Here is a 27619-nt window from a genome sequence, read left to right as displayed (position 1 = left end):
ACCTTTTGAGAAGTTTGTCCTGAGGTCGCAGTGTGCAGGGCTGGGATCATTTGGAAAACTTCTTCCCAGAAGGGCCAGACTAGGAAGTCCCCAGACCGAGGAGCTGAGGGACACAGGGACCCTGCGGAGGGATACTGTGGGGAGGCAAGCTGCAGAGCCAAGGCCAAGGCCTGTCCTGGTCACACAGCACATGAGTCAGGATTCTCAGTGGCAGAAAACAGGCTGACTCCAGCAGAAAAGAGAAGGGGTGGCCTGCAGCCTGCTCTGCACGCGGCCGCCTCAGAAGTGGGTGCCCTGGGTGGACACCATGTCTGTCCGTCTCACCGGAGGCTCATCCCTGCCTAGAACCTCTCCTGTCGCTGACAGATCCTGTGGTAAGGCTCACTTGCCTCCCCGGGACCACCTCTCCCTGAAGCCAAGGCCCCGTCTCTGCCTGCAGGGTGCCTCTGCCCTCTTCGACATGATCGAGTACTACGAGTCGGCGACCCACCTCAACATCTCCTTCAACAAGCACATCGGCACCCGGGGCTGGCAGGCTGCCGCCCACATGATGCGTAAGGTGGGTGCCTCCTGCCCAGCCACTTCAGAGTGGAGGACATGCAGACACAGAGGGCAGTCCCTCTGGCCCTGAGTCTGTGAGCCCTTAGGGCCTAGGCCAGTAGGAAACTGTGCCCAGAGGCACCCTCCTCCCCCTCTCCCACCATCTTCACTCCTTCCTGATCTAATCCCTGAGCTGTGACTGGTCACCAACCCCAGTTCAGTCATGTGTGGGAAGCTGGGCCCAGAGAGGGAGGGCACGGGGCTGTCCAGGAGGCTCCACACAGGGATCTGGGAGTGTGCCCACAGGACCCCAGGCTGAGCTTTCCCCCGCCAGCTGTGCAACAACCAAATGGCAGCTGTGCCTTGCCTCTCACTGAGATGGGGGAGGCCTGACCCTGCCCCACCCCCCAGACGAGCTGCCTGCAGTACCTGGACGCCCGCAGCACACCCCTGCTGGACCACTCGGCGCCCTTCGTGGCCCGTGCCCTGCGCATCCGCAGCAGCCTCGCAGTGCTGCACCTGGAGAATGCCAGCCTTTCAGGGCGGCCCCTCATGCTGCTCGGTGAGCCTAGGCCCCAGGAGGACAAGTGGGGACCTCAGCCTGCTGCTGAGTGGGAACTGTTAGTGGGGTCTCTTGGGCAGGCCTCCCCCCCCAGGAGGTGGCCTGGCCGGTCACCTATCCCACACCTGCTCCCCCAGCCACAGCCCTGAAGATGAACGTGAACCTGCGGGAGCTGTACCTGGCGGACAACAAGCTCAATGGCCTGCAGGACTCGGCACAGCTGGGCAACCTGCTCAAGTTCAACTGCTCCCTGCAGATCTTGGACCTCCGCAACAACCACGTGCTGGACTCAGGTGTGTGGGGGTCACCCAGCACCTGTTCTATACCCCACCCTGGGCTCGATGGTGCTGGGGGCATGGATGTGACTGAGGGAGCCCAGAGAGGGTGTCTGACCCAGCGTGGAGTGCAGAGGGCATCTGGAGGGCAGGACAGCTCAGCGTGCACCTGGGGGCATGGTGAGGCGTGGGGTGAGTCGCTGAAGCAGTGATCTGCAGAGGGCATGAGGGAGGCTGAGAGATGGCACGAGGAGGACCCGCCACAGCGGGGGGCTTCTGGGCAGTGATCGGGACACTGTACGCCGAGCTGAGCTGGCCTCTTCTGCAACCTTGAGAAAGGGGCAGAGGGACTTGCCAGTGCAGTGGCCCGCAGTGGGAAGAGGGGTTTGGGGACCACAGTGCGCTCCCTGGGGTGAAGGCGTGTGGTATTGATGACCTTGGCTCCCCTCTGCCAACAGCTGGGAGGAGAGGAAGAGGTACCGTGAGCAGAGGGGCCCTGGAGGAGGAGGGACTGCCACATGGCACCATGGAGCAGAGTCCCCAGGCGCTTGTCAAGAGGGATGGTGGGCAGTGGGGGACCAGAGGCCAGTGTCCGCACTGCATGGCAGGCCACACCCCAGCAGTGCTCCTGCTGTTCTGGCTTTCAGCTCAGAGCTGGGGACAAGGCAGAGAGGAGGCACGTGAGCCAAGTGCCCAGGCTGCAGTTCGTGACTGGCTCCTAAGCTGGGGATGTTCTCATTTGAGCAAAGACCAGAAGCAGCTGGTGGGGGACATGGATGGAGGAGCTGACTGCCGGGCCAAGGGAGGCCACAAGGCCAGAGCCTGTGGGGCCGGGCAGGCAGGATCCAAGCAGAGGGTCCCACACACGTGTCCCTGGAATGTGCAGGGGCCACAGACAGGGTTCTGACTCAAGCCTCCCCCAGGTCTGGCCTACATCTGCGAGGGCCTCAAGGAGCAGAGGAAGGGCCTGGTGACCCTGGTGCTGTGGAACAACCAGCTCACGCACACAGGCATGGCCTTCTTGGGCATGACGCTGGTGAGTGGGCCCGGGAAACTGGAGGGGTATCTTGGTCGCTGCCACTGTTGTCTCCCAGCCTGGCTGCGTGGGCCCTGTTTTGCCAGCAGCCTGCGGGCCCTGTGCCACTCTCCTCAGTTGCCCTCTTCACCCGGTATGACGGGCTGGGGGGTGTGCTTTGCACACCCTGCAGACGTTTTGCTTAAGCGTTGTATTTTTGGAAGCCTTCAGGGAGGTTTCCGTCTTGAGTTACGTACCATGCATGGCCAGCCGAGTGGGCACTAGGGTTCTGAGGGCAAGCACTGGCTGCCCAGTACTGGGGTCAGCTCCCCCCGCCCCCCAAGAAGGCTGTCCTCAGACCTAAGGACACTCGAGGGCCAGTCCAGCCTCAGCCTCACCATGGAGCGGGCCAGGCTGTTGAGGGGTGTGGGGACCAGTGGGATGCCAGGAGTGTTAGAATGGACGGCCATGGCGCTGAGGGAGATTCTGCGTGCACAGGGGCTCAGCTGCTCCAAGAGTGAGCAGGTCAGGGCGCCAGTGCTTGGCCCTGTGCTCCTGGGCTCCGGTCTTTCTCTGGCATCTTTAATGACCTGTCGTCTGGGCCTCGGCTCACCACCCCTGCCCTCCCGCAGCCACACACACAGAGCCTGGAGACGCTGAACCTGGGCCACAACCCCATCGGCAACGAGGGTGTGCGCAACCTCAAAAACGGGCTCATCGGCAACCGCAGCGTGCTGCGCCTCGGCCTGGCCTCCACCAAGCTCACCTGCGAGGGTAGGGTGCGGGGCGGGGCCAGTGGGCTCGGCAGGGCGGCCAGCGGGCGTGGGGCCCACGGCCAGCCCTGCGGTCCCCCCGCAGGCGCGGTGGCGGTAGCAGAGTTCATCGCCGAGAGCCCCCGCCTCCTGAGACTGGACCTGCGGGAGAACGAGATCAAGACGGGCGGGCTCATGGCACTGTCGTTGGCCCTCAAGGTGAACCACTCACTGCTGCGCCTGGACCTTGACCGAGAGCCCAAGAAGGAAGCGGTGAGTGGGGCTCCACCTGCTTCCCGTGGGGACGGGGAGGCCACTGTGGGCGTGGGCAGCTGGCAGCCTAGAGCCGAGCCCTAGCCAGGCCCCACGCCACAGGTGAAGAGCTTCATGGAGACGCAGAAGGCGCTGCTGGCCGAGATCCAGAGCGGCTGCGGGCGCAACTTCGAGCTGGCACGAGAGCAGGAGAAGGAGCAGCAGCTGCAGCCGTCAGCCTCCATGCCTGAGATCACTGTCACCGGGCCCCAGCCCCTTGAGGAGCCCGGAGACACGCCTGCTGCCGGGGCACAGAATGGGGCCCCAAGCACTGGACCCAGCCCAGACTCAGACTCAGACTCCGCTTCTGACGGGGAGGAGGAGGACAGGCAGAGGGAGGAGGCCAGCAGTGGCCAGAGGCCCTCGGCCCCCTGCCCTGCTCTGGTGCCCCCCACGGACTCCTTGGGCCCTGGGGACAGGAGCCCCCCAAGCAGCCCCTCCTCCCCCACTGAGCAACGTATTTCTGTGACCAGCCCAGGCCGGGGTCACAAGGTGTTTGTGGTGACCCGGGTGGAGAGTCCACCGGAAAGGGCAGAGCCTCCTGCTCCCCCAACCTTGGTCTCCCTGCCCTCCTCACCTCCACCTTCCCCACCTGCCTCACCGACCCTACCACCAGCTGAGGCCACTGGCACCCACGACCCAAGGTCATCTGAGCCTCAGCCCCAGCTGGAGCTGCCTCAGTCAGGGCCACCACTGCCCAACGGCCTGAAGCCTGAGTTTGCCCTCGCACTGCCCCCAGAGCCACCCCCGGGGCCCGAGGCCAAGGGGGGCAGCTGCAGCCTGGAACATGGTGAGAGGGGCTCAGGGGCAGGGTGACCAGGGGCCCCAGGGTACCGAGCGTGACCCCAGGCCAGCACTGCCTTGGTGGGCCTATGTCCCCTTCTTCAAAATGGCCCAGCCAGGGCAGGATGCATGGGTTTTGTTTGGTCCGTGGCTCTTGTCCTGTATTCCTGGGGTCCTGGGAGCTCTTCCCAGGGTGGGAGCATGTGAGGTCTATGGCCTTCGGTTCACCTGCCGGCCCTGGGTCTGGCCAGGCAGGGCCGGGCCAGGCGAGTGTGCCCCCCACGCCCACCTGACACGCTGCCACCCACAGAGCTGCGCCGCCCCCAGGACGAGAAGAAGCTGGAGGAGATGCTTCTGGAGGCCAGTCAGGAGGCCACACAGGAGACACTGTGACACTGTAGGTGGGCGAGGACCTCCGGGAGCTGGGGAGGGCGACGGAGCCCTGCCCTGACTGCCCCGTCTCTGCTCCCCCAGTTCCTTTTTCCCGTTGGGTCTTCGATGAGCCGAGACCAGAGCCGTGAGAGCCTGCCCACCCCACCCGGCCTTCCCGAGACCAGGACGCTGGGTGGGCACCCGAGGCCCCGCCCCGGCAACACTACCAGTGGTGCAGGAGCTGCGGAGGTGGCTCCCACCTGACTTCAGCACTTCTATTTATATGTCTGCCACTCAGAGACTCGGGGCTGGGGTGGATGGGAAGAGGAGGAGGAGGTCTCCAGGGACATCAGGCCACAAGGCCACTCAGGAGTGTCCACTTGGCCAGGCCTGCCCTCTTAAGGGCAGGAGTTCAGGGTGGTGGTGGGATGGCCCCCGTTGGTCCAGAACAGGACCAAGCGGTGGCACAGGAGGGGCGGTGAGCCAAGGTGATGGTGGTGGAAATTCCTAGAAGCCCCAGGTGGGGTGCGGGTGGGGCTGGGTGCAGAGGGTCAGAGCTTTCTTTTTCTTAAGTGCAATAAATCTATCAGGGAGCTGGGGCAGCGGCAGCACGGGTTCTGGGGACCTGCTGCCCAAGCCACTTGAGACTGCGCCCTGGGAGGCACTACAAGCGTGGGCGGGTGGCGGGTGCGGGCAAGGCGGGTGGGGCTGGGAAGGCCCCTCCTGTTGGTGCAGCTCTGTTCACACCTTTTCTAATAAACTGGGACTGGGTTCACCGTTCGCCCCTCCGTCTGGCTTGACTGTGCGCCCCCTGCTGGCGTGAGCAGGGTTCCTGGTTACGGAGCAGCTGCTGGGTCAGGTGCCAGGGGTCCCCACTGAGGAAAACCAGGGGGCTGACAGGCCACAGCATGCCTTCCCACTCCACCCACCCCTTACTATGTGTTCCACGGGGGGCACAGCGCAGCCTGCCCTGTCCAGCTAGGTGGTGTGCACCTTTCCTTTGGGGGAACAAGCCCCAAGTAGCCACCAGCTCTAGGTCTAGTCAGGGTGCTGCCTAAGGGGCTTGGGTGCAGAAGCCTCTGCCTGGTCACCTGTGGCTCAGAGAGCCTGCTCCTGTCTCCTGCAGGGGAAGGGCCTTGGCCACACCCACCCTGTCCCCTCCCCCGCAGAGTGTGGGGTCCTGCTCCTGCATAGCCTGGGAGTCCTCCGCACTCTGGCTCCTGGGTGTCTAAGAACAGCATCTTTCTCCTTCAAACCACTGTGGGTTTGTGCTTATTGCTTGAGTGTCCTCCCTGCTCCCTAGGACAATTTGCGGGGCTCCCATTTGGGCTCAGGGAAACCATACACAACAGCTGCCACCAGTTTGTTTCTCTCATCTATGCCTCAACAGCTGGGGGACACTGGCACAGCCAGCCTGTCTCCGCTCCTGAGTTCTGAACCTTGTCATCCTTTCTGTTGTGGCCGTTTGGCGGGTGGGGAGAGAAAGAAGGGCCCCTCCAGGACGCCCTGGCTTCAGCACCTTCTGGGTGAGCCCAGAGATTGAGGGGTTTGTCCCCAGATGCTGAGAAGCAGGTCTTGCCTGGCTGGTCCAGTGTCCCCCAGTCCACCTAGTGCCCGAGAATCCCCACCTCTCAGGGCCATGGCCCTCCCCTTAGGCCTCTGCCTCCATCTGTAGGCCAGACGGGTGCGGCTCATCTGCCCCTGTGCCACCTGTGAGGGGCTAGGATCCTCTTCTTAGCCTTGTCCCTGCCCTTCCTTGCAATAACTTTGCTTGAGGTGAGGAGGATGTGACCTTATCTGGAAATAGACCTTACCCCGGTAATCATGTTTCAGATAAGCTCACTAGGGCGGCCCTAAACCAGTGTGACTGCCGTCCTTTTAAAGGGGGAATCGGGGCTGGATGTGGCTCAGTAGTAGAGCACCTGTCTATGTCTTACCTGAGTGCTGCTCCACCCCCAAGGCTGCTTAAGAACAAAAGCCTGGAGGTGCTCGCCTGTGATCCTGGGGAGGGGAGGCCAAGCCAGGAGGGTTGCAGATTTGAGGCCAGCCTGGGCGATTTAGCAAGACCCTCACTCAAAAAATAAGAATGGCTGGGAATGTAGTCACTGGTAGAGTGACCTGGGTTCAGTCCCCTGAACCAGAAAAGTAATAAAAGAATTTGGACACAAACAGGCCAACAGGGAGGACAGCATGTGGACAGATTCCTACGAGCCATGGAGGAGGCGCGGGAGAATTCCTTCTTGATCTTAGCCTCTGTACCTGTGAGACGATAATGTCCATGGGACTTTGTTATAGCAGCCACCGGAAGTGAATGTCCCCAGTTTTACAGGGCTCTTGATTTTCAGGAATCCCGAATCCTGGACTGGAGGCAGAGGGGATTCCCTTGGCCAAGTGCTTTCTCCCCTTGCCCTCAGCCACCTACAGGATGCCCCAGGGGCCTGTCGAGGGAGTCTTCTATCCCTACACCAAAGTTTTGTTTTTTAGTGGTCAATGGACCTTTATTTTATTTATTTGTATGCGGTGCTGAGAGTCAAACTCGGTGCCTCACACATGCCAGGCAGGGACTCCACCACTGAGCCACAACCCCAGCCCTATCTTAAAGACCAAATCTTAGGACCTTGATGGCTGTGACCTTTGATTTACTGTCGAGTTTGAGGGTTTAGAACCAGGCCACTGTTCACCAAGTGACTTGTGGATGTGGCCCTCTCATGCACTTGCGAGCTCTGTTGTCCCCTGGGGCTTCAGGCATCCCTGCCTTGGGGCAGATGGCTTACCCACTTCACCCTCTGCTGCGGCAGGACAGGCACCTGTGTCGCTTGTGCACCCTTACTGTGGTGACAGCCCCTTGGCCTTGCCTGGTGCCGGTGCCCACGAAAGTTCCACACACTAGAGGGCAGTGTGAATCTTGGTGGCAGAGCCATCACCGCCACACGCCACTCTTGACATCCTGTTGTGGCACTCCTGGCCAAGGTCTTAAGATAAATGAACAGTCTGGCCACTGCTGGGTGCCCATGATTCTGACTACAGCTTCTGACGGGCTGGGTCCTGGTTCTCACAGCCCCCCAGCCTGGGACCCGCTTCCTATAGCCTCCTGCTCAGCCGTGGGAAACGAGGTGGGAGGGACAACCTGAGGGGGTCACGAGGTCCTGTCTTCCCAGGTGACTTTGTCCTTCGACAGGCTCTCCCCTACTGTCCTCACTCCAGCTTAGCCACACCTGGGCTGGGACCACGTCTCTGGCGGTCACGGGGCTCTGACCCGCGCCGACCCCTGTGGCAGTGGCTGTGGTTAGGAGAGGGAGCCAAGGCATGTGAGGCCAGCACCCTCCCCGCAACCCAGGCCCGGTGGCCAGAGGATAGGCACCTTCACCGAGCCCTTCCTGGGAAACTGTCCTCAGCCCTCGGGCAGGGCTTTGGCATAAAGCCATGCCCTCAACCTCTGATCCCTAGCTTATTCAGTGCCAGTCCCCTTTGCCCCTCTCCCCAACTGGGCCAGGCCCCCCACAGGCCTTCGTGTGTGGCTGAATATTTGATGCAGGAATTGGGAACTGCCCAGAGAAGGACACCACTGTCCTAGGTCTCTGTCCCACTGCTGGGAGGGGCGGTTGGTGGCAATGGCAGTCTAGCTCACACTCCAGATACACCAAATGTCACTGATCCTGGTTTCCTTGTTCTCATCCAAGGGGCTAACAAGGTGGCTTCTGTGTCAATGACCAGCTGGTGGTGGCCCTGGGGTGACCCATACAACAGGCACCTCCTGGACAGTTACTCAGCTGGGGCAGCTCTGTAGCCCACTCAGCTGCCTGAGTCCAATTAGCCCATTATGCTGGGGGTGGAGCAGCCTGCTGAGGTCACTAGGGGCACCACCCTTGGAAATGCCAGTTCCTGCCCTGCCCACAGAGGGCAGGCTAGGGCATGGGGACAGGGACCTGGGATCCCCTGAGGCCTGGGTGCCTTGCATTGCTTGAGTCAAGCGGCATGTCTGTCCTTCATTTCCCCCACCTCTGCAGCCTCACCCACCGCCCCCGCAAGCCCTCCTGCCACCCGGGATGCCACCTTCTGTTGCCAGGATAGCTCAGAGGAGGAAATGGGCTGGGCAGGCCAGGCCTGGCCCCTAGTGCTTGCTGAGCAAGGAAGTCCAGGATGTGAAGCTCAACCCAGGCTCTCTATATCTTCATTTATTGCACTTGAACCCTGAGTTTTTCACTGGTCCTTCTGTGCGCCCTCAGACGCACACTGGCATGCTGCTCCTCCTGGAGGCTACTGCCCACTACCCACTCTGGCTCCCAGAGACGCTTGGGGGATGTGGCCACTGAGGCCTCTTGGGCCCCGACCTTCCCCACAGGCCCTCATCAGGGCTGAGGGAGGAGCTGCTGCCTTCTGTGGCCCCTGGAGTGAGTCATTCATGGTCCACGGGGGCTAGATCCCCCTGGAGTGGAGGGCAGTCAGGCCACCAGCCTTGGCTTGCCCCCGTGGGCTCTTTCCCGGGGTTGGTGGGCTTCACTGGCGTTCCCTGAATCCCGCCCTGCTGGAGACGACCCCGAGGCGCTGTTGGCTCCGTTGATGGCGTGGGGGGCATCCCTAGCAGGGGACTTGGGTGGGGTGGGCGGCTTGAGTGCGCTGACGGCCCGGATGAGGCCCATGCGGCGGCGGATGGAGTGGTCCAGGTTGACGGTGCAGCGCAGCAGGCACTGCGCCTCGGCCACCGTGAAGGGGAAGTCTGCGCCCAGGAAGCGCTGAAAGAGCTCGGGGTCGCCGTCCAGGTCGAGCACGTTCTGCAACGCCTTGGTCATGGTGTGCAGCTCACGGCTGTTGTCGCAAAACACGTCCCAGAGGCGCGCGCGACCCTCGGGCGCTCCCCCGGCCTGCTGCCGGTCCTCCAGGCACTGCAGCACCCAGCTGAGGCGGCAGGGCCACTGGTTGGCAAGCACCACCCACGCCACGGCCTGGCGCGGCGTGGGTCCCCCGCACTCTGCCTGCTGCTGCTGCTGCTGCAGCAGCCGCACGGTGATGGGCACGGTGTTGACGATGCGCCGCATGGACACCACGTTGTCGGGCACGTATTCGTACAGGCAGTCGCGCTCGTCGTGCAGGCAGAAGAGCGCCTCCTGGATGCGGCGTGCCGCCTCGGCGTCGATGCGGCCCTGCTCGCGCTCGGCGCCCGCCTGTGTCTCCACTGCCAGAAGCTGCACGCCCTCGCTGCCCTCGCCGGCGGGCGGCCGCAGCTTGCGCGTGATCTCGCGATAGAGCAGGTCGTCGCGGCTCTGCACCGCATCGTGCAAGAACTGCAGCTTGGTGCGGCGGCCCATGATGGGCACCGAGAAGGGCAGCGTGACTGTGCGGTTGAGGAAGAGGTAGCCGTTGTCGGCCGTGCCCTTCATGTTGCCCGCGCTCTCGAGGCACGCGGCCAGGATGCTGGGGTCCACGACCAGGATAAAGATGAAGGGCGCGTGGCTGTCAGACAGCAGCGTGTTGATGGCGTTGAGCACGCCCACCACGCGCTCGGGGTAGCACGTGTCCAGCCCGGTGACCTCGAGCACGACGCGCAGCCGGCGCCGCTGGTAGATCTCGAGGAAGCACAGGAAGTCGGTAAGCAGCTCCACCTCCTTCTTCACCTCGCACATGAAGCCCAGCTGGCTGCCGAACTTCTCCCGCGACACCAGCCGCTCAATCTTCTTGCGTTGGCTCACGAACATGTGCTTGCCCACCGAGTACACGGCCATGAGCAGCCCCGAGCCCGACAGCGTGGTGGCCGCGCCGCCGAACACCTTGAGCACGCTGCCGCTCGCGCTGCCGTGGCCCAGCGCGTGGCCGCCCAGGGACAGGTAGAGCAGGCCCACGCCCAGGCAGAGCGCCGCCAGCAGCGCCAGCAGCGCCAGGAACACGCGGCGCCGGCAGTGCCACTCGCGGTGGCAGCAGCCCGACGTCGTGGCCGGCTTGTTGCCCAGCACCGAGTACACGCTGAAGGGCAGCGCGCCGTAGTGGTGGCGGATGCCCTCGCACAGCGTGGTCACCAGACCGGCCCACAGCTTGTCCGTGCCGGCGTACTGCCAGGCGCTGAAGCGGATGAAGAGGAACTGCACGTTCTTGCGCCGCAGGTGCAGCTCGGTGATGATGGGCTGCAGGAACACCAGGTACCACAGCAGCCGCGGGAAGCCCCAGCCGCGCACCGGCCGCGGCCGCCACTGCACGCGCTCCAGCTCCTCGGCCTCGCGCTGCGCCGCCTCCTGCTGCATCAGCACTGCGAAGCGGGAGGCCAGTAAGTGGCAGAGCGGCGACGGGGGCAGGGCAGGCTGGGGAGGGGGCTGCACCGGGGGACCCGGGGATCGGGGGCAGGACTTGGACTGAAGAACTGAGTGTCATGCAGAGGCCTGGACCGGGCTTGCACTAAAGGCGGCCAAGGGCAGAAGCAAAGCCTTCAGGAGAGTGGATGGGAGGAAGTGAGGAGAGCCAGGACCCGGCAAGAGGTGGGCGGCCATTCTGGGGGTCCTGAAAAGGCTCTAAAAGGGCTGCCCAGGGACAGAAGGAACGACTGACTGACGCCCTGGGGAAGAGAATGGGAAGCAGTAGGGACGGTGTGAGTCTCCCTTCACTGTCCTGTTCCTCCTCCCAGGGGCCTCAGCCCTGGCTCCTCCAGGGAGCTTCTGACCCCAGGCTGGGTCAGGGTTATCTCTGTCCCCTGCTGGACTGTGAGGGCAAGGCCCTGGTTATCTTGGTCACCACTGTGTCCCCTGGGAAACCTGAAGAGCAGATGAGTCCAGGGCAGATTCTGTCCGAGGCAGGGAGCGAGCTCCTCCCACCTCACCTGGCCCAGGGCAGGAACTCCAGGCCCCTGCTGTGCTCCTGTGACCTCGCAGGGGCAGTGCTGGATAATCAGCGCTAGAACTGCCACTGGGCACACGATGGAGTGGCCTGAGGCCTCTGGCCACACAGACTGGGGTCAGCTCTAGCAGGCTCTAGCAGCTGGCCAGCTTTCCACTGTGCCTCAATGCTGGGTGCCTGGGAGTGAGCACCAGGGCACAGGGACCAGCAGAGCTGGCAGGAAGCTGCCACTTCAGTGAGGAGCCAGGTTTTCTCTCTAGGGCAGGGGGGACCACTTTGTATTTTAGCAGTGGATTTGTTGGGCAGGAGAGGAAGCCAGGGAGGACAGTAGGCAGGGACCAGGGCAGAGGCTATGGGCATGGGAGCGATCACTGCTGAGTTATGGGTGGCCACCCGGGGCAGGCTGATCTCACAGGTGAGTGGACCTTGGGGCAGCCTTGAACTAGGCAGAGGCCAGAGGCTCTGCTTCTTAACTCCCGCCCCACCCCCCGCCCAGGTCCTCACTGGTGATCTTGTCCAGCATCATGTGCAGCCGGCAGCCAAAGGGGGCGTAGAAACCCACAGTCACGGGGACGGGCACGTGGCAGAGAGTCTTGGCCAGGCAGCTGCAGTAGACGTCATCCTCTGTCAGGATGTCTGGGGGGTCAGGTGGGGAAACTGAGTCAATGAGGCTGGCCCGGCACCACCCTCCCACCTCCCAGCTATCCTCGAAGCCTCACCCTTGGCCCCTCCCTGCATGAGCAGCCCCTCCCTGATTCCCCAGGTGATCCAAGTCAGCTGCTTCAATGGAGGTCTCTGATGTGCTGTTTGGAGGATCTGACCCTGGACCCATCAGGCTGAGGCTGAGAAGCTGGACTCTCTCAGCCCCAGACCAGAGGCTTGTGGGAGTCTGGCTGTCCTAAGCTTCCGTTATCAGGCTTGCTGGACCCAGCTCATGGCTGCCCTCAGAGGATTCCATGGATCTTTACAGGACATGAGGTCCTCGGAGGCTAAGACACAGCTTTCCAGCCTCCAAAGTCCCTGATGCAGGTTGGCTTCTGCCCACTGTTAGCCTGGCACCAGGGTGGGTGGGTGGGTCTAGGGGACTACAGGTTCCTCTCCGCTTCCTGCCTACCCTTTACCCTGACCTCTCCTCTCTCCAGGACCCCTATGCCCACAAATCACCTAATCCCACCTGATCAGCCTTGGGAAAGAGGTGCCCGAGCAGGGTTCTGGTCCTGGCTCCTCGTTCTCAGCAGGACTGTGGAAGTGGGGCCCCTGAGAGCCTTAGCCCCCCCTCCTCCTCGGAGTGCCAGGGAGTGTGGAAGCCAAAGGGTCTGGCCAGGTCCTTGGTCCCTGCCAGGTTTTTGGCCAATGCCACTGTCTGGAATGGTCATTTAGGACACAGAATCCTGACCACCAGGCACCACAACAACCCTGCCCAACCCCTTAAGCCTTACTTCTTGGACCTGGAATTGGAGCACCAACATGGGGCTCCGGTGGGCAGTGTCCCACCCATTTCCTGAGCTACCTGGTGGGCTGCAGGAGATGGGCCTTGCCTAATGGCAGAGCCAGGAGGGCAGGAGGAAGCCTCAGAACAAGGTTGGCTGAGGTGGCAGTGGCCAGGGCACACCTGGTCCAGTTCCCCCTAATCAATGGGTGACCTCACCTCACTCAGCCTCTGTTTTCCTGTGTGTGAAATGGGCATCCTGGCCCCAAGGCTCCAGTGACAAGGTCGGGCCCAAACTAGACCTGAGTTCTTGTTCATCTTCTATTGAACCAGAGTGACTGTGTCCCCACCTCTGCTGCCAGGCCACCAGCACCTCCCGCCCACTCTTGCAGCCCTGAGGCACCTGCCACCCTCCCATGCAGCCCATTGTCCTGATGGGTCCTGAGTCAGCTCCTGCCTCACTGGGGAAAGCCAGAGTGAAGCACTGGTCTCCTTCTGTCCCTGGAACAGGTACCCCAGGGCCTCGGCCTTGGTCAACCCTGCTGCACCAGTTCTGCTCAGATGCCTCCTTAATGAGGCCCAGCCTCAGTGGCCTGTGTCCTCTGTAGACCCATCGCCCCTCCTCTCCCCGCTTTGTTTCTCTTTCATGTGGTGTCACCAGTGACAGGATTTTGGACTTTCTCGTTTGTTTCCTGTGCCTCCCTCCTCCCCCAGTAGAACGGACTCCATGAAGACACCCCTTGCCCTCTCCCTGCGCTGCCTGCGGCTGCTCCATACCTCGCAGGGACCACCTGGGTCCCGCCCCCCTCTCCCTGCTCGCTCCGCCCCCCTCACTCCCTACCTCTTGCTGCAGCTCCACACGACCCCCCTCCAGAGCTGGCCAACAAGCTGCCCATGTCACTGTTACCCCCTGCCCCATGTCCCCCGTGACCTCCTGGGCCAGCGGAGAGGGCGCCAGGCAGAGACAGCAGAGCCAGGGGTCAGCAGAGGGAGAGGGAGAGGCCTTGCTGCCCACCAGGACCGACACCGCGCACCCGACAGGCCAGGCAGAGGCAGCCACCTGCGGCCTGGGGCAGAGATGACGCCCCTTCTGCCAGGGCCAGAATGTGGGGGGAGGACAGCCAGAGCTAGCCAGGGAGCAGGAGGCCCAGGCAAGAAGGGAGGCAGGGACGGGAGGGGCCGGAGGCCTGGCTGAGCACCGGAGCCATAGGTGAAGGAGCCGCAGGCGGCGGGCGCCGGCAGGGGCCGGGTCTCGGTGGGCTCGCTGGGCTCCAGGAGGGCGCGTGCTGCGGAGGGCAGGGTTGGGCCGCTGCTGGCCGAGGCGCGGGCTGCGGCGGGCGCAGAGGGCGGCTGCGGGGCGCCGGCTGGTCTCAAGGGGGCAGCGGCGGTTGGAGGCAGCCCCTTCTGCGCCCCGTGAACGGGGCAAAGGCGCTGGCGCAGGGGGCCGGGAGGCGGGGGCTGGGGCTGCCGCTGCTGCAGGAGGCGGGGCTGGGGGCCCTGACGCCGGCCACTGCCACCCCCTCGGTGGATGTGGTAGGCCTGCTGCCAGTGTGACCGGGGGCACGGCCGACCGGGCCCATGGGCTCGAGGGGCCGCTGGGTCCTGGCACCATTGCTGACAGCATCCTAGAAGGAAGGAAGTGGGGTGGTGCTCCCGACTCCCTGACCCGGGGTGACTCCCTGACCCAGGTGCCCGCTCAGATGGGGTCGGTCTTGAGGGAAAGCCCTGGGGGGAGCGCCAGGGGCCCCAGACCAGAGACCTCGAGGAGGGGTGTGGGGGGCCAGCTAGGAGGCTGGGGCATGGGGGTCAGGGTTGGCGCGGTGACGACAGGATGCTTGTGCATCCTGGCACCCCGGATTCCTGCTGCCATAAATCCTGGGTCTTAAGGAGTCCTCGAGGCAGGGCTCATTGGGAGTGCTGGGGGGACCCCACTGGGGGTGGCCTGGCAGGTCCAGGAGAGGCCAGAGTGCCTGGTGGTGGCCAATGAGAGGGGCTAGACCAGGGCCAGGAAAGGGGGCTGGGCCGTGTTCCAGGCTCAGGCAGTGCTGGCCAGGGAGGCTGGGGGCCTGCCTGGCCCTGAGAGGCTGAAGCAGCTCTGATGGGAGGTAACAGTCCCCTCCCATTCTGGCAGGAGCACTTGCGGTCACCACTGGATGCTGAGTCCCCACCATGCAGAACAATAGATTGGGGCTCCCCCTCCCGACGTCTCCCCACAGCTAGCCCCCAGATTGGCTCTGTCCCTTGGAGCCTGGAGATATAAGGAGGGTCTCCCCTGCTCCTAGTGTAGGTTCCCACTCTTGGCCCCCTCACCCCTGCCGTACCCCCCAGGCCCCACGAAACTGAAGCCTCTACAGACCCAGGCTCAAGGTCAAGCATGTAGTCCCAGCTCCTAGGGAGGCTGAGGCAGGAGGATCGCTTGAGCCCAGGAGCTGGAGAGCAGCCTGGGCACCACAGCGCACCCCGTCATCTCCAACACACAGCAAAGAGCCTCTCCGGGGTGCCGGCGGCGCTCCCCCTGGGGCCTGAGTTCTCCTTCCGCTTGACCATCCACTCAGGGCCAGTCCCCCCACGCCCCCAACTGAATCCTTACCTTTTTGGTGACCCACCTCTGGATCCAAGAAGTAGCGCTCAGTGGGGCTCTGGCCACTCTTGGTGGAGTGGACCTTGTAGTGTTTGCTCATGGCAGGCCGTGACATTGGGGCCTGCTCCTGGGTAGAAGGGACACCACAGGCTCAGTGCCTAGCACCCTGGGACCTGAGTGGTGGAGAGCCGAGGTTGCCATCCCAGCCCTGCCCCGGGACGGCTGTGTGTGATGGCCAGGTGAGGCTGGTCCTGTTCCTGGCCCCTGGGCTGCGGGCAGGGGCAGCACTCCTCGGGGCATGAGGGATGGGCACGGCCACCAGGCAGGATGGAGGCCGCCTGGGTTGGACGGGGGTGCCGAGCAGAGGCAGGCTGGGGCAGCAGGGTTGCCCACAAAGGGAACAAAGGCTGGGGCTGGGGAGGCTGATGCGGCTTGAGTTGGGGGGCGGCCAAGGCTCTAAGGGCAGCAGATTCCGCAGCTGGGTACAGCTGGGGGTTGAATGAGGGCATGGAAAACATGGGGGGCTAAATTGCGCTGATCCAGTTTGGGGAGACTGGGCAGAGCCGGCCAGGAGGGATGTGTGGCTTTAAGGCGTGAAGCGCCCGGGCAGAGCAGGAGGGATGCCGCATGGGGGGCCGTGGCAGGGGAGGCCAGGGACCCAGGGAGTGGGGGTGGTGAGGGTCGGCAGCCAGGTGTGTGGTCCTGCCCACCATCTCCTTTAGTCTGGGGTCCCCAAACATACCTGGAGGTGGCCTTGTGGCCCCAGCTCCCAGCCCGTGGCCTGAGCTGCCAGGCCAGCCCCACGACTGTTGCGCAGGCCCAACTGGAGCCCTGAGCTGCCCGCTCGCCAGACCGGTTTGCCTGCCTATCCCCGCCCCTCCTGGCAGCCACCCATCCTGGTACTCTCTAGGACTGGGAGCCCCATCACTCCCACACTGTCCCCCAGGAGGATGGAGATGGACACCACAGCCCTCACACGGCCAAGCCACAGGGTCTTCCCAGCCCCAGGGCGCGCCTGCTGGGGCCGAAGCTGGGACTGGGTTGTCCTGGGAGAAGGCACAATCCAATTCAGTTGCCAACTCCTCCTTGGCCCAGCTGTGTGACCTTGGGCAAGTGACTTCACCCCTCTGAGCCTTGTCTTCCTCATTACTGAGTGGGCCCAGCTGGTGCCTGTCTCGAGAAGAATCAGGTAGGAGTCCACCTAGTTCAGGGCTGGGCCCTTAGCAAAGGCCCTAGCGCCACGTGAGGGGCACTGGCTGACCCACTTCCCAGGTGCTGCTCCGTACACACCTGCCTTGACAGCCCCACATGCAGGGCATCCTGGGACTGGTCACACTCTGCTTGTTTCTCCTCACCAGCGCCTGGGGCCTGCTGTGATGCCCACTTCACAGATGAGAAAACTGACGCCCAAGATGGGCAGCCCCTTGCCCCAGGCCACACAGCAGCATGGCAGGTGGCCTGTGCACCCAGGCTCCCAAGGCTTTGCTGGGCAAGAGTGACATGAGACTGTGGGGCCCTAGGTCCTCCAGGGACATCTCCCTGAGGTGGCTGGTGCCCAGGACCATCAGTCACTTCCCTCAGAAGTGGCTGGGGTGGTCTGGTGGGAGGGAGCCCACCGGGCCCTACAGGGCGCTCCCTCTGGGGTTCTGACTGGGTGACCAGGGGTAGGCCTCCCTCCTGCCACCTGCTGTTCTCTCCTCTGGCCCTTCGACCCATTTGGGGAAGGCTTCCTGCCCTGTCCTCCAACTTCCCAGGGCTCTGCCCTTCCCTGAAGCCCCTGGATAGCATGTGATGGCATCTTTACAGGTTAACCTCAGGCCTTGGCAAGGGCAGGGTGGCAGGGTTGGTGGTGAGCCGGGCAGAGCGGGGCCAAAGGGGACTCTGACCACTCTAGAGATGGAGGCGAGTTTTTAGCAAAGGACTCTTCCTGGTCACAGTGCCGTCCAGCCCCAGCCTGCATCCCTGAGGCCCAGGTGCTCACAGGAGGCGGCTGGTGGTGGAGCCCAGGTCCAGGTGTATGACACCCCAGATGTGACAAGTGCAAATGGGCACACTCCCTAGACAGTGCAGAGCAGCTAGGCCACCATCTCGGGGAGGATCTATGTCAGCCAGGCCAGTGAAGTGCACCCAGGTACTGGGTAGGGACGGGTGAGAGTGCCCAGCTTCCCCTCGACGGTGTTCTGGACGCCCCCAGCCCTGTTCCCAGAGAGACGGCGTAGTGTGCCCTGATGGGCAGAGGACAGCCCGCATTGCTAGGGAAGCAGCAGGCCCGGGGGCATCCAGGGAGGGCAGCAAGTCCAGGGGCTCAGCCCTCAGCACAGGCAGACGGGGGCAGAGGGGAGGGTCCCAGAGGTGGAGGAGCCGTCTGCGGCCCAGTGGGACCTGTGACACTGCAGCACTGCTGCCCCACCTTCCACTGAACTGAATGCCATACACAGAACTTTATTAACACCTGAGTGATGTCGCGCATGTCCCGCCACCAGTCCTGACCAGTAGGACACCTTGCCTCCAGCGCCCTGACCTCCTGTCGAGCACAGGACACTCAGAATTGTGGTCCCGGCACTGACCCCAAGACCACCCCCAGGGCAGCCACCCAAGGTCCTGGGCCAAGGCGACCGCTGTCTCCAGAGTGGGTGAAGGCCAGGGGTGCTCTGCAGCTGGGCAGGGGTGACCAAGTCCTCAAGGTTTCTGGATCACCACCTGGAACTTACCTGGAAGGCAAAGGCCACCTTAGCCGGAGGCTGTGATCTGGGGGAGGCAGAGGGCAGCCAACAGCCCTGACACTCCCGTGCCCTGTGAGGCAGCCTGGGTGGCCCGGGTGGGGCCTTGGTTCACCAGAGCAGGTCACAGGGCACGATGCTCCCATCCTCCTGGCTCACATCCCAGGGCTGTGTGGGTGACAGGGCAGGGAGGCCAAGCTTGAAGGAGGCCCAGCAAGGCCTGGCACAGGCCTCTATGGCATGTCCAGCTTCAGCCCTGCCCACCTCGGCCCCATTTCCCCATGAGTGACCTCTGAAACTGGAAGATGGGGAATAACTGGGGGGCAGGATGGCGAGGCAGCCTGGCAGCAGCATCAGGGCAGGCTGCGCTCGGACAGGGAGAAGGCTTCAGCTCCTGCTGAGGGGCTCCATCCCAGCAGTACCCGGGCATCAGGAGACACCTGTTGTGTGGACTGCCACGGACGCCCATCTCTAAGCCACCCTCCTGCCCCTGTGAGCAGACCAACAAGGAGGACACCTGTTATGTCCCTGGGTTCCGTGTTTGGGAAGAAATGTTCAAGATTACCAAGTGCTTCTCCCTGGGGCTGGGACTTCCCGAGGAGGCAGAGGCCTGGGCCCTCCCAGTGCCAGGGCATGGAGGGGCCTGAACAGGTGACTTAGGCTGAGCCCCAAATCCCACATCTGTCTGCTGGGGCCGGGGCCTATCCTGGCCTCCCCAGTACCCACCGAACAAAGGATGAGGAGAACCCCCCCCAACAAGACTCACAGGCGGGCAAGGCTGCCACGGAGGCGGTGACCAGGCTCTGGAAGCCCAGGGTATGGAGGGCGCCACACAGAAGGCCGCAGGTGAAGGCCAGGAACTGGGGCAGGGGACACAGACCATTGTGGGAGGAGGGGAGGCCAGCACCCAGGTCCTGGGCCCAGGATACCCCCTAGGCCTGGGAAAGGACCGCTAGGAGCAAGGGCGGGTAGACAGGTAAATGAAGGTGACGTCCCAGCCCCCCATACCTTGGGGGCTTCCTCCAGATACTGCAGGCCTGAGGCCATCGGGACGAGGAGGGGGAAGCTGTTGTCCTGCAAGACATAGGTCCCCTGGGAGCAGAAGAGAAGCTCATGGGGCCAAGTCTGTCCACTGGCATCGTGTGGAGAGGGAGGCAGGGCCCAGGACCCCACCTCACAGCTCTGTGGCTGGGAACCCTCCTGCAGAGCTGTGGGGGGCCACGGCCTCCGGCTGCATGGCTTCCTGGGAAAGGAGCTCCTGCCTCCCAGGTGGCTGGGGGAGCTGGAGACCCTGCCCATCGCAGCTGCTGGGGCTGGGCCCGCATGGGTGTTCAGTGGGAAGGGACCAGCACGAGTAGAGCAGCGTGGTGCCGGGCCACCTGCTGCCAACCAGCAGGGCTGCATCCCAGGGGGCTGGCGAAGTTCTGGAAATAGCCCTGATGCCGCACCGCAGCTGGGGCCTCCTCAGAGGACCACACAGACCCAGAGAAGTGGTGGCTGCCAGTGGTTCCCATCCGGGGTGCCTGCCTCCTGCCTCCCGGCATTGGGCGGCCCCCATAGGCCCTAGCCTTCCTACCAGGGCTCCCCCTCCCAGGCTCCAGCCTCTGCCTTCAGCCAGGCCAGCTGTGCTGGAGGCACCAGGGAATAGGGCACACACCCACCTGGTGATTGGTGCGAAGGCCATCCATCTGCTTTTGGAACACGGCCACCCACAGGTCTTTGCACAGGAACTTGAGGACATCCAGCTCCTCCCTGAAGGCCGGAGTGTCGCAGGGCAGCCTGGAGGGCAGGGCAGGGGAGGGCAGAGCAGGGCAGGGCAGGCTGGGGCCCCAGCTGATGCTAGCAGCAGGTGAGGAAGAGGGATGAAGCAAGGAGCAAGGTGACCTTGCCCTGGGCGAGGCTGCTAGAGGACCCAACCTGGGTCCTGCACACACTCCCAGCCAGGGTAGGGGGGGGCAGGAAAGCGGGCTCTCACCTCTCACCCAGAGCCTGGCCCACGCGGAACCCCACACTCTCCAGGACAGACGGGCATGTCTTCTGTCCCTAGAAGGCCAGGGAAGAAAGATTCAGGGGGTCCTTGGTCACCTCCCACAGGAGCCAGCCAGGAGTGGCCACTGCAAGCAGACCCCAAGAGCAGAGCCCCTGTCAGCCCAGGAGGAGGAAGAGGTGTCGGGGGGGACTTCCTGCCAGCCTGCCCAGGGTACCGGAGGCCCTGGGGGCCACCTGGCTGGCCAGTCTTGCCCTCTGCCCAAGGCAGCCTGTGCCCCCCCCCAATCCCACAGACCCCACGGGCCTCAGACTCAGCCTGCCGCCCCCAGGAGTCCACGTCTTCCCCAGACACGACAACTCCTCGCAGATGGCACCCTCCACACACCTGGAGCTCTTCCAAGGGGGAGGACCCCCAAGTGACTTTCCCAAGGGCCCATGTGGCCAAATCCCTGGGCTGGGCCATCAGAAGGGAGACTGTGAGAGTCACTTAAGACTATCAGGCCTGAAGAAGCCAGCCAAGGTCCCTGGGAGGACATGTGGGGTTCCAGGAGGCAGAGGCGGCCAGGTGAGGACTGAGATGAGAGCGAAGGGGGTGGGGGGCAGCAGGAGCGCTGCACAGGGACAGTGGACAGAATGGCTGGGGCTCTATTTTCCTGAGATGGGATTTTGTATGTATGTGTGTGTTGCTGGGGATTGAACCCAGGGCCTTGTGCATTCGAGGAGAGCACTCCAGCCCCGAGATGGCATCTTGCTGCACTGCCAGGCTGGCCGCTCTGGGCAGTGCCCCCTCAGCCTCTCAGGCAGCTGGGATTACAAGCGTGCACTGCCACACCCAGCCCCTCATTTGAGTTTAATAAGCCCATAAGGCCGGTTGTACTTCATACCTGCAAACGGGCTCCAAAGGGTTAAGTGTCCCAGGCCCACTCAGCCACAGGGCTACCAACCAAGCAGATGGGCTTCCAACAAGCCCAGATGGGCAGGCAGGACACCACCCACAGCTGTGCTGCGTCAGGGAGATGGTGAGGCAAGGCCCACCGGGTGGGGAGCACTGGGAGTGGGGCCTGAGCAAGGATTATCAGCACAGTGACACGTGGGTCCCTCTTGCACTGCCTGTGGCTTCAGCACCCAGGTTTAGATCTGCCCTACACTTACCAGATGTGGGAGCTGGGGCGATGGCCGAGTTCATGAGCCTCGGTTTCCCCATGTAAGAGGAGGATAAGGCTAATCACGTTACCTCCTGGGAGCCCCATGAGGAAAGGGATCAGTAAATGCCAGTCAGGTGCTTCAAGGAGGCTAAGTCAACCTCACCAACACCCCATCCACTGCCTGCCGAGCAAGGTGACAGCACCCTGGCTGATGCAGGTGGGAGCCCCTGGCTGGAGAAGAGCCACAAGAAGGAAGGGGCGCTCTCTCTCGGGGTCACCTATGCCAGCACCTAGCAAGGTCTGGCTGTCACTCCTCTGTGGCCTCCCATCCCTTCCACCCTGACAGGGCCAATCTCTGTTCCTGCTCACGAGGACTTCCCAGCATGGCAGGAAAACTGAGCTCTCCCCGTGGAGAGACGAGGTGGCTCGTCTCCTGCGACTGGCTAGTGGGCAGGGCAGAGCACAGCCAGCTCCACCAGGAGGGGCAGGGGCAGGCCAAGGGGGCTGCCATTCCCCATGGGCACCTGCAGCCAGCCCAGGGTTGAGGCCACAGGTGCTGCCTGACTGCCACATGCAGGGGTAGCAGACTCAGCCCCTGCCCTGCAGGCCTGCCATCTAGCAGGGAGCTGGGAATGCAACGAATAACCCTGAGAAAGACTGTGCTGGGTGACCTCCACCGGGCAGGGGGACCCCCTGAGGACACCCGGCCGGTCCGTGCTGTCTAGAGCAGGAGGGGTGGGTGGCAGCCAGGACTGCAGCCCCATAAGGTAAGAAGGGCCTGATGGGGCCAGAGAGCCTCGGAGGTCCCCAGCCAGGCCAGGAGGGGAGCCAGAGGGTTCAAGTTCTCCTTCCGTGAACTTCAGTTTGCCTGGGTTGGAAATCCTGGCTCCACCATACGAGGTGTGAACTGGGGCAGGTTACCTGCTGGCCCATGCCTCAGTTTCCCCACATGTACAAAAGGACTCATGGAGGTGCCTACTTGCACATGGTGTCACAGATGTTGTCACTGCTGGTCCCACTGTGCCTGGACCAAGACAGGGGCCAATTAAATATCTGCTGATCTGAAAAGACTGGCAGGTAGGGGTATGCGGAAGAAGGGCAAGCAGGAGGGGAACAGGAAGTGGGGGCAAGGGGCAGAAAGGGCAGAGGAGGGGACAACCAGCTAACTGCCTCTGTCACAGCCTGCCTTCCCTGTCTCAAGGCGGGGACTTTCCCATTCACACAAACGGGCCAGAGCCCAGCCCAGAGTTGGTGCACTTTCTGCTCCTCTCAAACCACTGATGGGAAGGAGGTAATGCCAGGCAGGGGACACGGGCGGAGTCGGGGTAGTACAAGGGCATCCTCAAGCAGCAGGGGAGTCGCTGTGGAGACAGTCCCCACCAGAGAGGAGCTCTGGAGTCAGCTGTCAAGTTCTCGTTTGGCCCCTGACTGTCCCTGTGCAGCCTCCAGAGGCCCTTCCCCTCACAAGTCCCAGTCCTGCCTCTGTTCTTCCCCGTTTGCACCTTAAGGCCCCCAAGAGCTTCCTGAGCCTGCTGTCCAGGCCACTCCCCACCAGTTCCATGGGAGGCTCTGGAAAGACCCCAGACTCAGAACCCCAGGGGCCTAGGCAGGGAACTGGGCCCAGGAGTCCCAGGCAAGGTCAAGTGCCCTGATAACCGGGGGTGAGTCAAGCTGAGTACAGCAGTGTTTCCCACACTTGCCTGACCACAGAACCCATTAAAACCCGTTCAGACAGTGAGGGAACACGGGAGGCACAGGCGAGAGTTATGGCTTGGTGCAAGCTTGAGGAGAGGGCACCTGGCTCCTTGCCCAGCTCCACCCTGGAGAGCAAGAAACCCCCTCCCCTCAGCTCAGGTGCTTCACCTACAGAGGGAGGTCAGGTGGAGCGTGGGAGGCAGGTGATGAGGAGCTAGTGCAACCAGGACTGTGATGCCCAGGGCGGCATGTGGGACACTCCTGCGGCAAGAGCCATGATGGGTTACAATACTCAAAGGGTCCAGGCCCGCTACCCCCTCCACAGCACTGGTCTGCATTCACTTCTGTGATAATCCACACTGAGGACCCACTACGTGATCCACACAGACCCGTCCCAGCTCATGTGGAGCACACAGTCTGGCACAGAAGCACAATTCAGATACAACCTTTCTGAGTGTGATGAAGCCCACCAGAGAGTGAGGAGGGGGCCCAGAATGTGTGAAGGAGACAAAAACTCGCCTGGGGGCTCAGGGAAGGCTTCCCTGAGGACAAGCATTTGAAGGAAGATCTGACAGATTAATAGGTGTTAACTGAGAAGTAAGCAAAAAAGCAGGCGCAGTCCCACAGGGGCAGAGAGGAGGGAGCCTGGGCCAGGGCAAGGGAGTGGACAGACAGATGGGAAACATACAACCAGGGCCTGGTAGAGGGCTGGAGGCAGGGAGAAATGGCAGAGGTCAGGGCCCCTGGGTTTCTGGTTTGAAAACCAGGAAGTGTGGGGTGCTGAGAGGCTGTTAACACCCTGACCAACTCACCAGCTGCTGTGCTGCCAGGCTTTATCTTACAGCAGTTATGCAATCTACCACAGGCTTCACTCATCTATTTCCATTACAATAGACACTCCAGGAGCACAAGGATTTTTGTGTGGTTCACTGAGGAATCCCCAGAGCCTACAGAAAGGCATGGTACCTTGGAGGTCTTAGTAAAAAGTTTGACAAATGAATGAATAAACTCAGAAGAAACTACCCTGATAATAACCAGCAACACCCTCCCTGGGACTCCTAATGTGCAAAAGGAAACCTGAACCAATAAAAATGTCTTGCATAGCCATTCATGGTGTCCCACACCTGTAGTCCCAGCTACTCAGGAGGCTGAGGCAAGTGGCAGGTTGGAGGCCAACTGGGCAATTTTAGGGAGAATCTGAGACCCTAGGTTCCATCCTCAATACTACAATAAATACATCCTTGCATGTGGTGATGAACATGATCACAAAACGATAGTGAAAAAGAGTGACCACCACCCCAATTATTAAGCACCTACACTCCGTGAAGCTCCATTTTTTCTCAATTACTGATTTCTTTTTTTTTTTTTTTGGTGGTGCTGCAAATAAAACCTCAGTACAGTGCAAGGAAGGCAAGCCATATCCTCAGCCTCCCCCATCAGATTTACAGCAAAAGCTCTGTGTTTCATAGACTATGTGCTAGACATCATATTGAATGCTTTAAAGTTTTGTCAGGCGCAGTGGTGCACACCTGTAATCCCGCAGTTCAGGAGGCTGAGGCAGGAGGATCAAAGTTCAAAGCCAGTCTCTTAAAGAGACCCTATCTCAAAAATAAAATTTAAAAAGCCGGGGGTGTAGCTCAGTGGTAAGGCACCCCTGGGTTCAATCCCCCAAAAAAAGTTTTAACTCAATTTAGTCTTCACAAGGACTAACTTCCAAAATGTCAAACGTGCTTTTTCTTCGGAGCTTCGCTCCTCCTTTCCTTCCTGGACTGATCTTACCAACCCACCCACCCCCACCCAGCCAGTTCCCCAGATTTGGTGCCTCCTCCCTTCCCTTCTTCAGGCTTGCCCCCATCATCCACCACGCACCCCCCTTCCTTCCTGGACTCTCCTGAAGTTTTCTTTATAGTACTTCTCAACAGCTAATGGCACGTTTTATTATTTGATTCCTCTACTAAAACCTAAGTTTCATGAAGATCGGCATTTTGATTTAGTGCTTGTGGAGTGAATAAATGTCCCTCCTACTCTGTGACTTATGTATTGCTGGGAGGCTCATCGTGCAAAGGAAGAAACTGAGGAACAAAAAGATTAAGTCACCGGACTGCATGCCTGGGGAGGGGTGGAGACGAGTCCTCACCCTCGGTGCACGCCCAATAACAATTATTATAATTGCTAACCGCTTACTCTATGCCAGACCTTGAACTAAGTGCTTTACCCTGAGTCATCTGGTTCACTTCTACCAATAACCCGCGAGGGAGGCACCGTCGCGACCCCCCACAACCCAAAACCTGCCCCGAAGCAGGGGCGGGGCCAGAGGTTCGAACTCGGCGGCAGACACCGAAGGCTCGAGCCCTCGGTGCGCCCCGAGGCCTGCACACCGTCTTCCCGTCGCGGTCGGCGTCTCCTCCCCCAAGACCCCGCGCTCACCCCCGAGCCTGGGTCGGGGTCGGGAGTCCACAGCTCCGCCACCATCTCGGTGTGCAGAAATTCAAACAACACTGCATCCGCCATGCGTCAGCCTCGCGCACCCAACTACCACCAGCAACTCCAGCTCTTATTGGCCGGACTGGGCAAGCCTCGCCTCCCTCGTTCCGATAGAGCCCGCCCGCCGCATTCCCATTGGTGTCTTAGGCTGGCCCCGCCTTCCCGCGGCGGGCTCACGCGATGAGCGCGTGAGCGGCGAGACGTGGGGCGGCGTTGCTCTGCCTCTCATTGGCCACACGTGATACCATCTTCCGCCTTTATTTGGACTCCTGCCCTTGTTCCATTGGCCGAATGCCCGACTGCACGTGACATTCTTGTTTTTTAAAAAAGCCCTATTTGTCCGCTCTAGGCTTTCCTCGAAGCACAACACGGAAGAGCCTGTCCGACCGCTTCCCTATTGGCCGTGCCTTTGTTCACGTGACTCTGCTGCGCACACGCCCTCAAAGATGGTGCTGGGAACTGGTTTCCTGGTTGGTAGAGAGCGACCCCTCGTGACTTGGCCGTCAAATGCCCGCCCAACCCACTCTCTTATTGGTCGGGACTTTAGCCCTCTGTGACGCCGCACTTCCGCCCGATAGGGGATCCTGCGGGCTCGGAGCTCCTGTGACCTGGTATGGCTTTGGGCTGTTGTGCTGACCCTTCACCCCCTCCTCGGGTTAGTGTACTGATCCCAGTCCCCTGGACTACCCCTCCTTTTTGACTGTCACTGGTTCCTCAGCGACTCATGAGCCTGCGTGCCTTCGGGTCTGAGGCCTGAAGGACTCACCGCCTCCGTTGGGAGGCGAATTCCGGAAGAACTGTTTAGAACTCTAGGAACTGGCCCTAGAGCCTTAATCGAGCTCGGCCTGTGTTTCCCATCTGTACACTGAAGAGGTTGGGGTCCGCTGCCCCCGTCACCTTCCAGGTTACGGAAGAGGAAACTGAGGCCGCGACAAAGGAAGCATTTGTCCCTAAATCGCTTAGAGAACCAGCAGAGGGACTAGGATTCCAGGTTATGCCCTTGTCACGCAGGGGTGCCTCTCACGCGGTGTTTTCGCTTCTCTTTCCTAGCGCCGCGCCATGGCATCCCAGGGTCGTCGGCGGAGGCCGCCGCGGAGGCCAGGGACCGTGGTTCCTGGGGAGGCGGCTGAGACGGACTCGGAGCTCTCGGCGTCCTCGTCGGAGGAGGAGTTGTACCTGGGCCCCTCCGGCCCGTCGCGCGGCCGACCCACGGGGCTGAAGGTAGCCGGGGAGGCTGCTGAGACCGACTCGGACCCAGAGCCGGAGCCTACTGCCGCGCCGAGGGACCTGCCTCCGCTTGTGGTGCAGCGGGACTCGGCTGGGGAGGCCTGGGCCGCCGAGGAAGCCCCGGCCCCCGCCCCCGCGCGCTCGCTGCTGCAGCAGCGGCTGGCCGAGAGCCAAGCGCGGCTGGACCACGATGTGGCCGCTGCTGTGAGCGGCGTGTACCGCCGTGCTGGCCGGGACGTGGCCGCCTTGGCTGGGAGACTGGCAGCCGCTCAGGCGACGGGGTTGGCGGCAGCCCACAGCGTGCGCCTGGCGCGCGGGGACCTCTGCGCCCTCGCTGAGCGTTTGGACATCGTGGCTAGCTGCTGTCTGCTGCCGGACATCCGCGGTGTGCCGGGAAGCGAGCCCGAGCAAGACCCGGGACCTCGGGCCTGAGACTCGACTTCCCCACCTGACTGCCTCTTGGGGGTAGGCCTGGCAGCTTTTGTGACTTGGCTGTGTCCCTGTACCCTTTGTCTTCCTTTCCGCATCCTAGTGTCACCCTAGGGCTAAACCTGCCCCCGCTGGTTTCGCCTCTTGGTCCTGACCCTGGCCTCTGGTAAATAGCTGCTCTGTGGTGGTCTATTTCCACCCTGTCTCCTGGCTCCTCCTCCTCCTCCTCGGGCTTGGCTCCACCCCTTCAGCCAGATCTCATCTCCAGAGTCCAGCCATACCTTTAGGATAGGTTTTGTTTCCTGTTGTTTTTCCTGTCCTGCTTACATTACTTACCTGGTCCTGGAGTTCATGTACTAACTAGTTTCCTTCCTCAGGCCCAAAATGATGCCCCTTCCTGACCCAAAGGAATCCTCCTGTGCCAGATCCCCTGGCATGTGACATCTCCTCCAGACCCAGGAACTCTAGGCCAAGGTGGTTCCCCTTCCTA

At 62.1% G+C, this 27619-nt stretch overlaps 4 protein-coding genes across 8 annotated transcripts in view; 2 read left to right on the top strand and 2 right to left on the bottom strand.

Annotated features, from left to right (window-relative positions):
* The window catches only part of Ppp1r37 (protein phosphatase 1 regulatory subunit 37), a 43006-nt gene extending 37615 nt beyond the window's left edge, over positions 1 to 5391 (top strand). The window contains exons 5-13 of one of the 2 annotated variants that reach the window (XM_076838026.2): positions 440 to 559; positions 952 to 1102; positions 1240 to 1395; positions 2301 to 2413; positions 3025 to 3166; positions 3251 to 3417; positions 3520 to 4246; positions 4550 to 4636; positions 4714 to 5391. In XM_076838026.2, coding sequence (XP_076694141.1) covers positions 440 to 559; positions 952 to 1102; positions 1240 to 1395; positions 2301 to 2413; positions 3025 to 3166; positions 3251 to 3417; positions 3520 to 4246; positions 4550 to 4632 — 1659 coding nt within the window. In that variant the 3' untranslated portion in view covers positions 4633 to 4636; positions 4714 to 5391. Of the gene's footprint in view, positions 1 to 439; positions 560 to 951; positions 1103 to 1239; positions 1396 to 2300; positions 2414 to 3024; positions 3167 to 3250; positions 3418 to 3519; positions 4247 to 4549; positions 4641 to 4713 lie in introns of both variants that reach the window. The other variant, XM_076838027.2, reaches the window with a different exon arrangement.
* A 3662-nt stretch (positions 5392 to 9053) lies between these two features.
* On the bottom strand, positions 9054 to 15540 carry Nkpd1 (NTPase KAP family P-loop domain containing 1). 2 transcript variants are annotated; one of them, XM_076839469.2, is made up of 4 exons: positions 15450 to 15540; positions 14059 to 14484; positions 11935 to 12066; positions 9054 to 10849 (listed from the first exon to the last, which is right to left on the bottom strand). In XM_076839469.2, exons 1-4 carry the CDS (start codon positions 15538 to 15540, stop codon positions 9054 to 9056), a joined length of 2445 nt encoding a protein of 814 aa, XP_076695584.1. The 2 variants fall into 2 exon arrangements, with proteins under 2 accessions (XP_076695584.1, XP_076695585.1); XM_076839470.1 differs by lacking the exon at positions 14059 to 14484.
* A 2334-nt stretch (positions 15541 to 17874) lies between these two features.
* Positions 17875 to 25532, bottom strand: Trappc6a (trafficking protein particle complex subunit 6A). 2 transcript variants are annotated; one of them, XM_076838759.1, is made up of 6 exons: positions 25417 to 25532; positions 20136 to 20203; positions 19822 to 19939; positions 19169 to 19252; positions 18927 to 19020; positions 17875 to 18151 (listed from the first exon to the last, which is right to left on the bottom strand). In XM_076838759.1, the coding sequence occupies exons 1-6, from the start codon at positions 25498 to 25500 to the stop codon at positions 18120 to 18122; spliced, it is 480 nt and encodes a 159-aa protein (XP_076694874.1). In that variant the 5' UTR covers positions 25501 to 25532; the 3' UTR covers positions 17875 to 18119. The 2 variants fall into 2 exon arrangements, with proteins under 2 accessions (XP_076694874.1, XP_076694873.1); XM_076838758.1 differs by lacking the exon at positions 17875 to 18151 and adding an exon at positions 18424 to 18650.
* A 501-nt stretch (positions 25533 to 26033) lies between these two features.
* On the top strand, positions 26034 to 27165 carry Bloc1s3 (biogenesis of lysosomal organelles complex 1 subunit 3). 2 transcript variants are annotated; one of them, XM_076838513.1, is made up of 2 exons: positions 26034 to 26084; positions 26524 to 27165. In XM_076838513.1, exon 2 carries the CDS (start codon positions 26533 to 26535, stop codon positions 27130 to 27132), a length of 600 nt encoding a protein of 199 aa, XP_076694628.1. In that variant the 5' UTR covers positions 26034 to 26084; positions 26524 to 26532; the 3' UTR covers positions 27133 to 27165. The 2 variants fall into 2 exon arrangements, with proteins under 2 accessions (XP_076694628.1, XP_076694627.1); XM_076838512.1 differs by having other exon boundaries at positions 26050 to 26128.
* Positions 27166 to 27619: the final 454 nt, after the last annotated feature.

Source organism: Callospermophilus lateralis, chromosome 18 (assembly GCF_048772815.1).
Source record: "Callospermophilus lateralis isolate mCalLat2 chromosome 18, mCalLat2.hap1, whole genome shotgun sequence".
NCBI classification, from domain to species: domain Eukaryota; kingdom Metazoa; phylum Chordata; class Mammalia; order Rodentia; family Sciuridae; genus Callospermophilus; species Callospermophilus lateralis.
Note: the sequence above shows the minus strand (reverse complement) of the source record. Positions and strands in the feature narration are given on the sequence as shown.

What these genes read in the sequence shown, in the direction of transcription:
- Bloc1s3 (XM_076838512.1), top strand. Translation starts at nt 26,087, where the DNA reads ATGGCTTTGGGCTGTTGTGCTGACCCTTCACCCCCTCCTCGG. An exon ending in ACCCTTCACCCCCTCCTCGG is followed by an intron (nt 26,129 to 26,523) that starts GTTAGTGTACTG and finishes TCTCTTTCCTAG; the next exon opens with CGCCGCGCCATGGCATCCCA.
- Nkpd1 (XM_076839469.2), bottom strand. Translation starts at nt 15,540, where the DNA reads ATGAGCAAACACTACAAGGTCCACTCCACCAAGAGTGGCCAGAGCCCC. An exon ending in AGAGGTGGGTCACCAAAAAG is followed by an intron (nt 14,485 to 15,449) that starts GTAAGGATTCAG and finishes CCTTCCTTCTAG; the next exon opens with GATGCTGTCAGCAATGGTGC. An exon ending in CTCCTTCACCTATGGCTCCG is followed by an intron (nt 12,067 to 14,058) that starts GTGCTCAGCCAG and finishes CTGACCCCCCAG; the next exon opens with ACATCCTGACAGAGGATGAC.
- Trappc6a (XM_076838758.1), bottom strand. Translation starts at nt 25,500, where the DNA reads ATGGCGGATGCAGTGTTGTTTGAATTTCTGCACACCGAGATGGTGGCG. An exon ending in GGCCAGGCTCTGGGTGAGAG is followed by an intron (nt 19,940 to 20,135) that starts GTGAGAGCCCGC and finishes CCTGCCCTCCAG; the next exon opens with GCTGCCCTGCGACACTCCGG. An exon ending in CGTGGCAGCCTTGCCCGCCT is followed by an intron (nt 18,651 to 18,926) that starts GTGAGTCTTGTT and finishes GTCTGCTCACAG; the next exon opens with GGGCAGGAGGGTGGCTTAGA.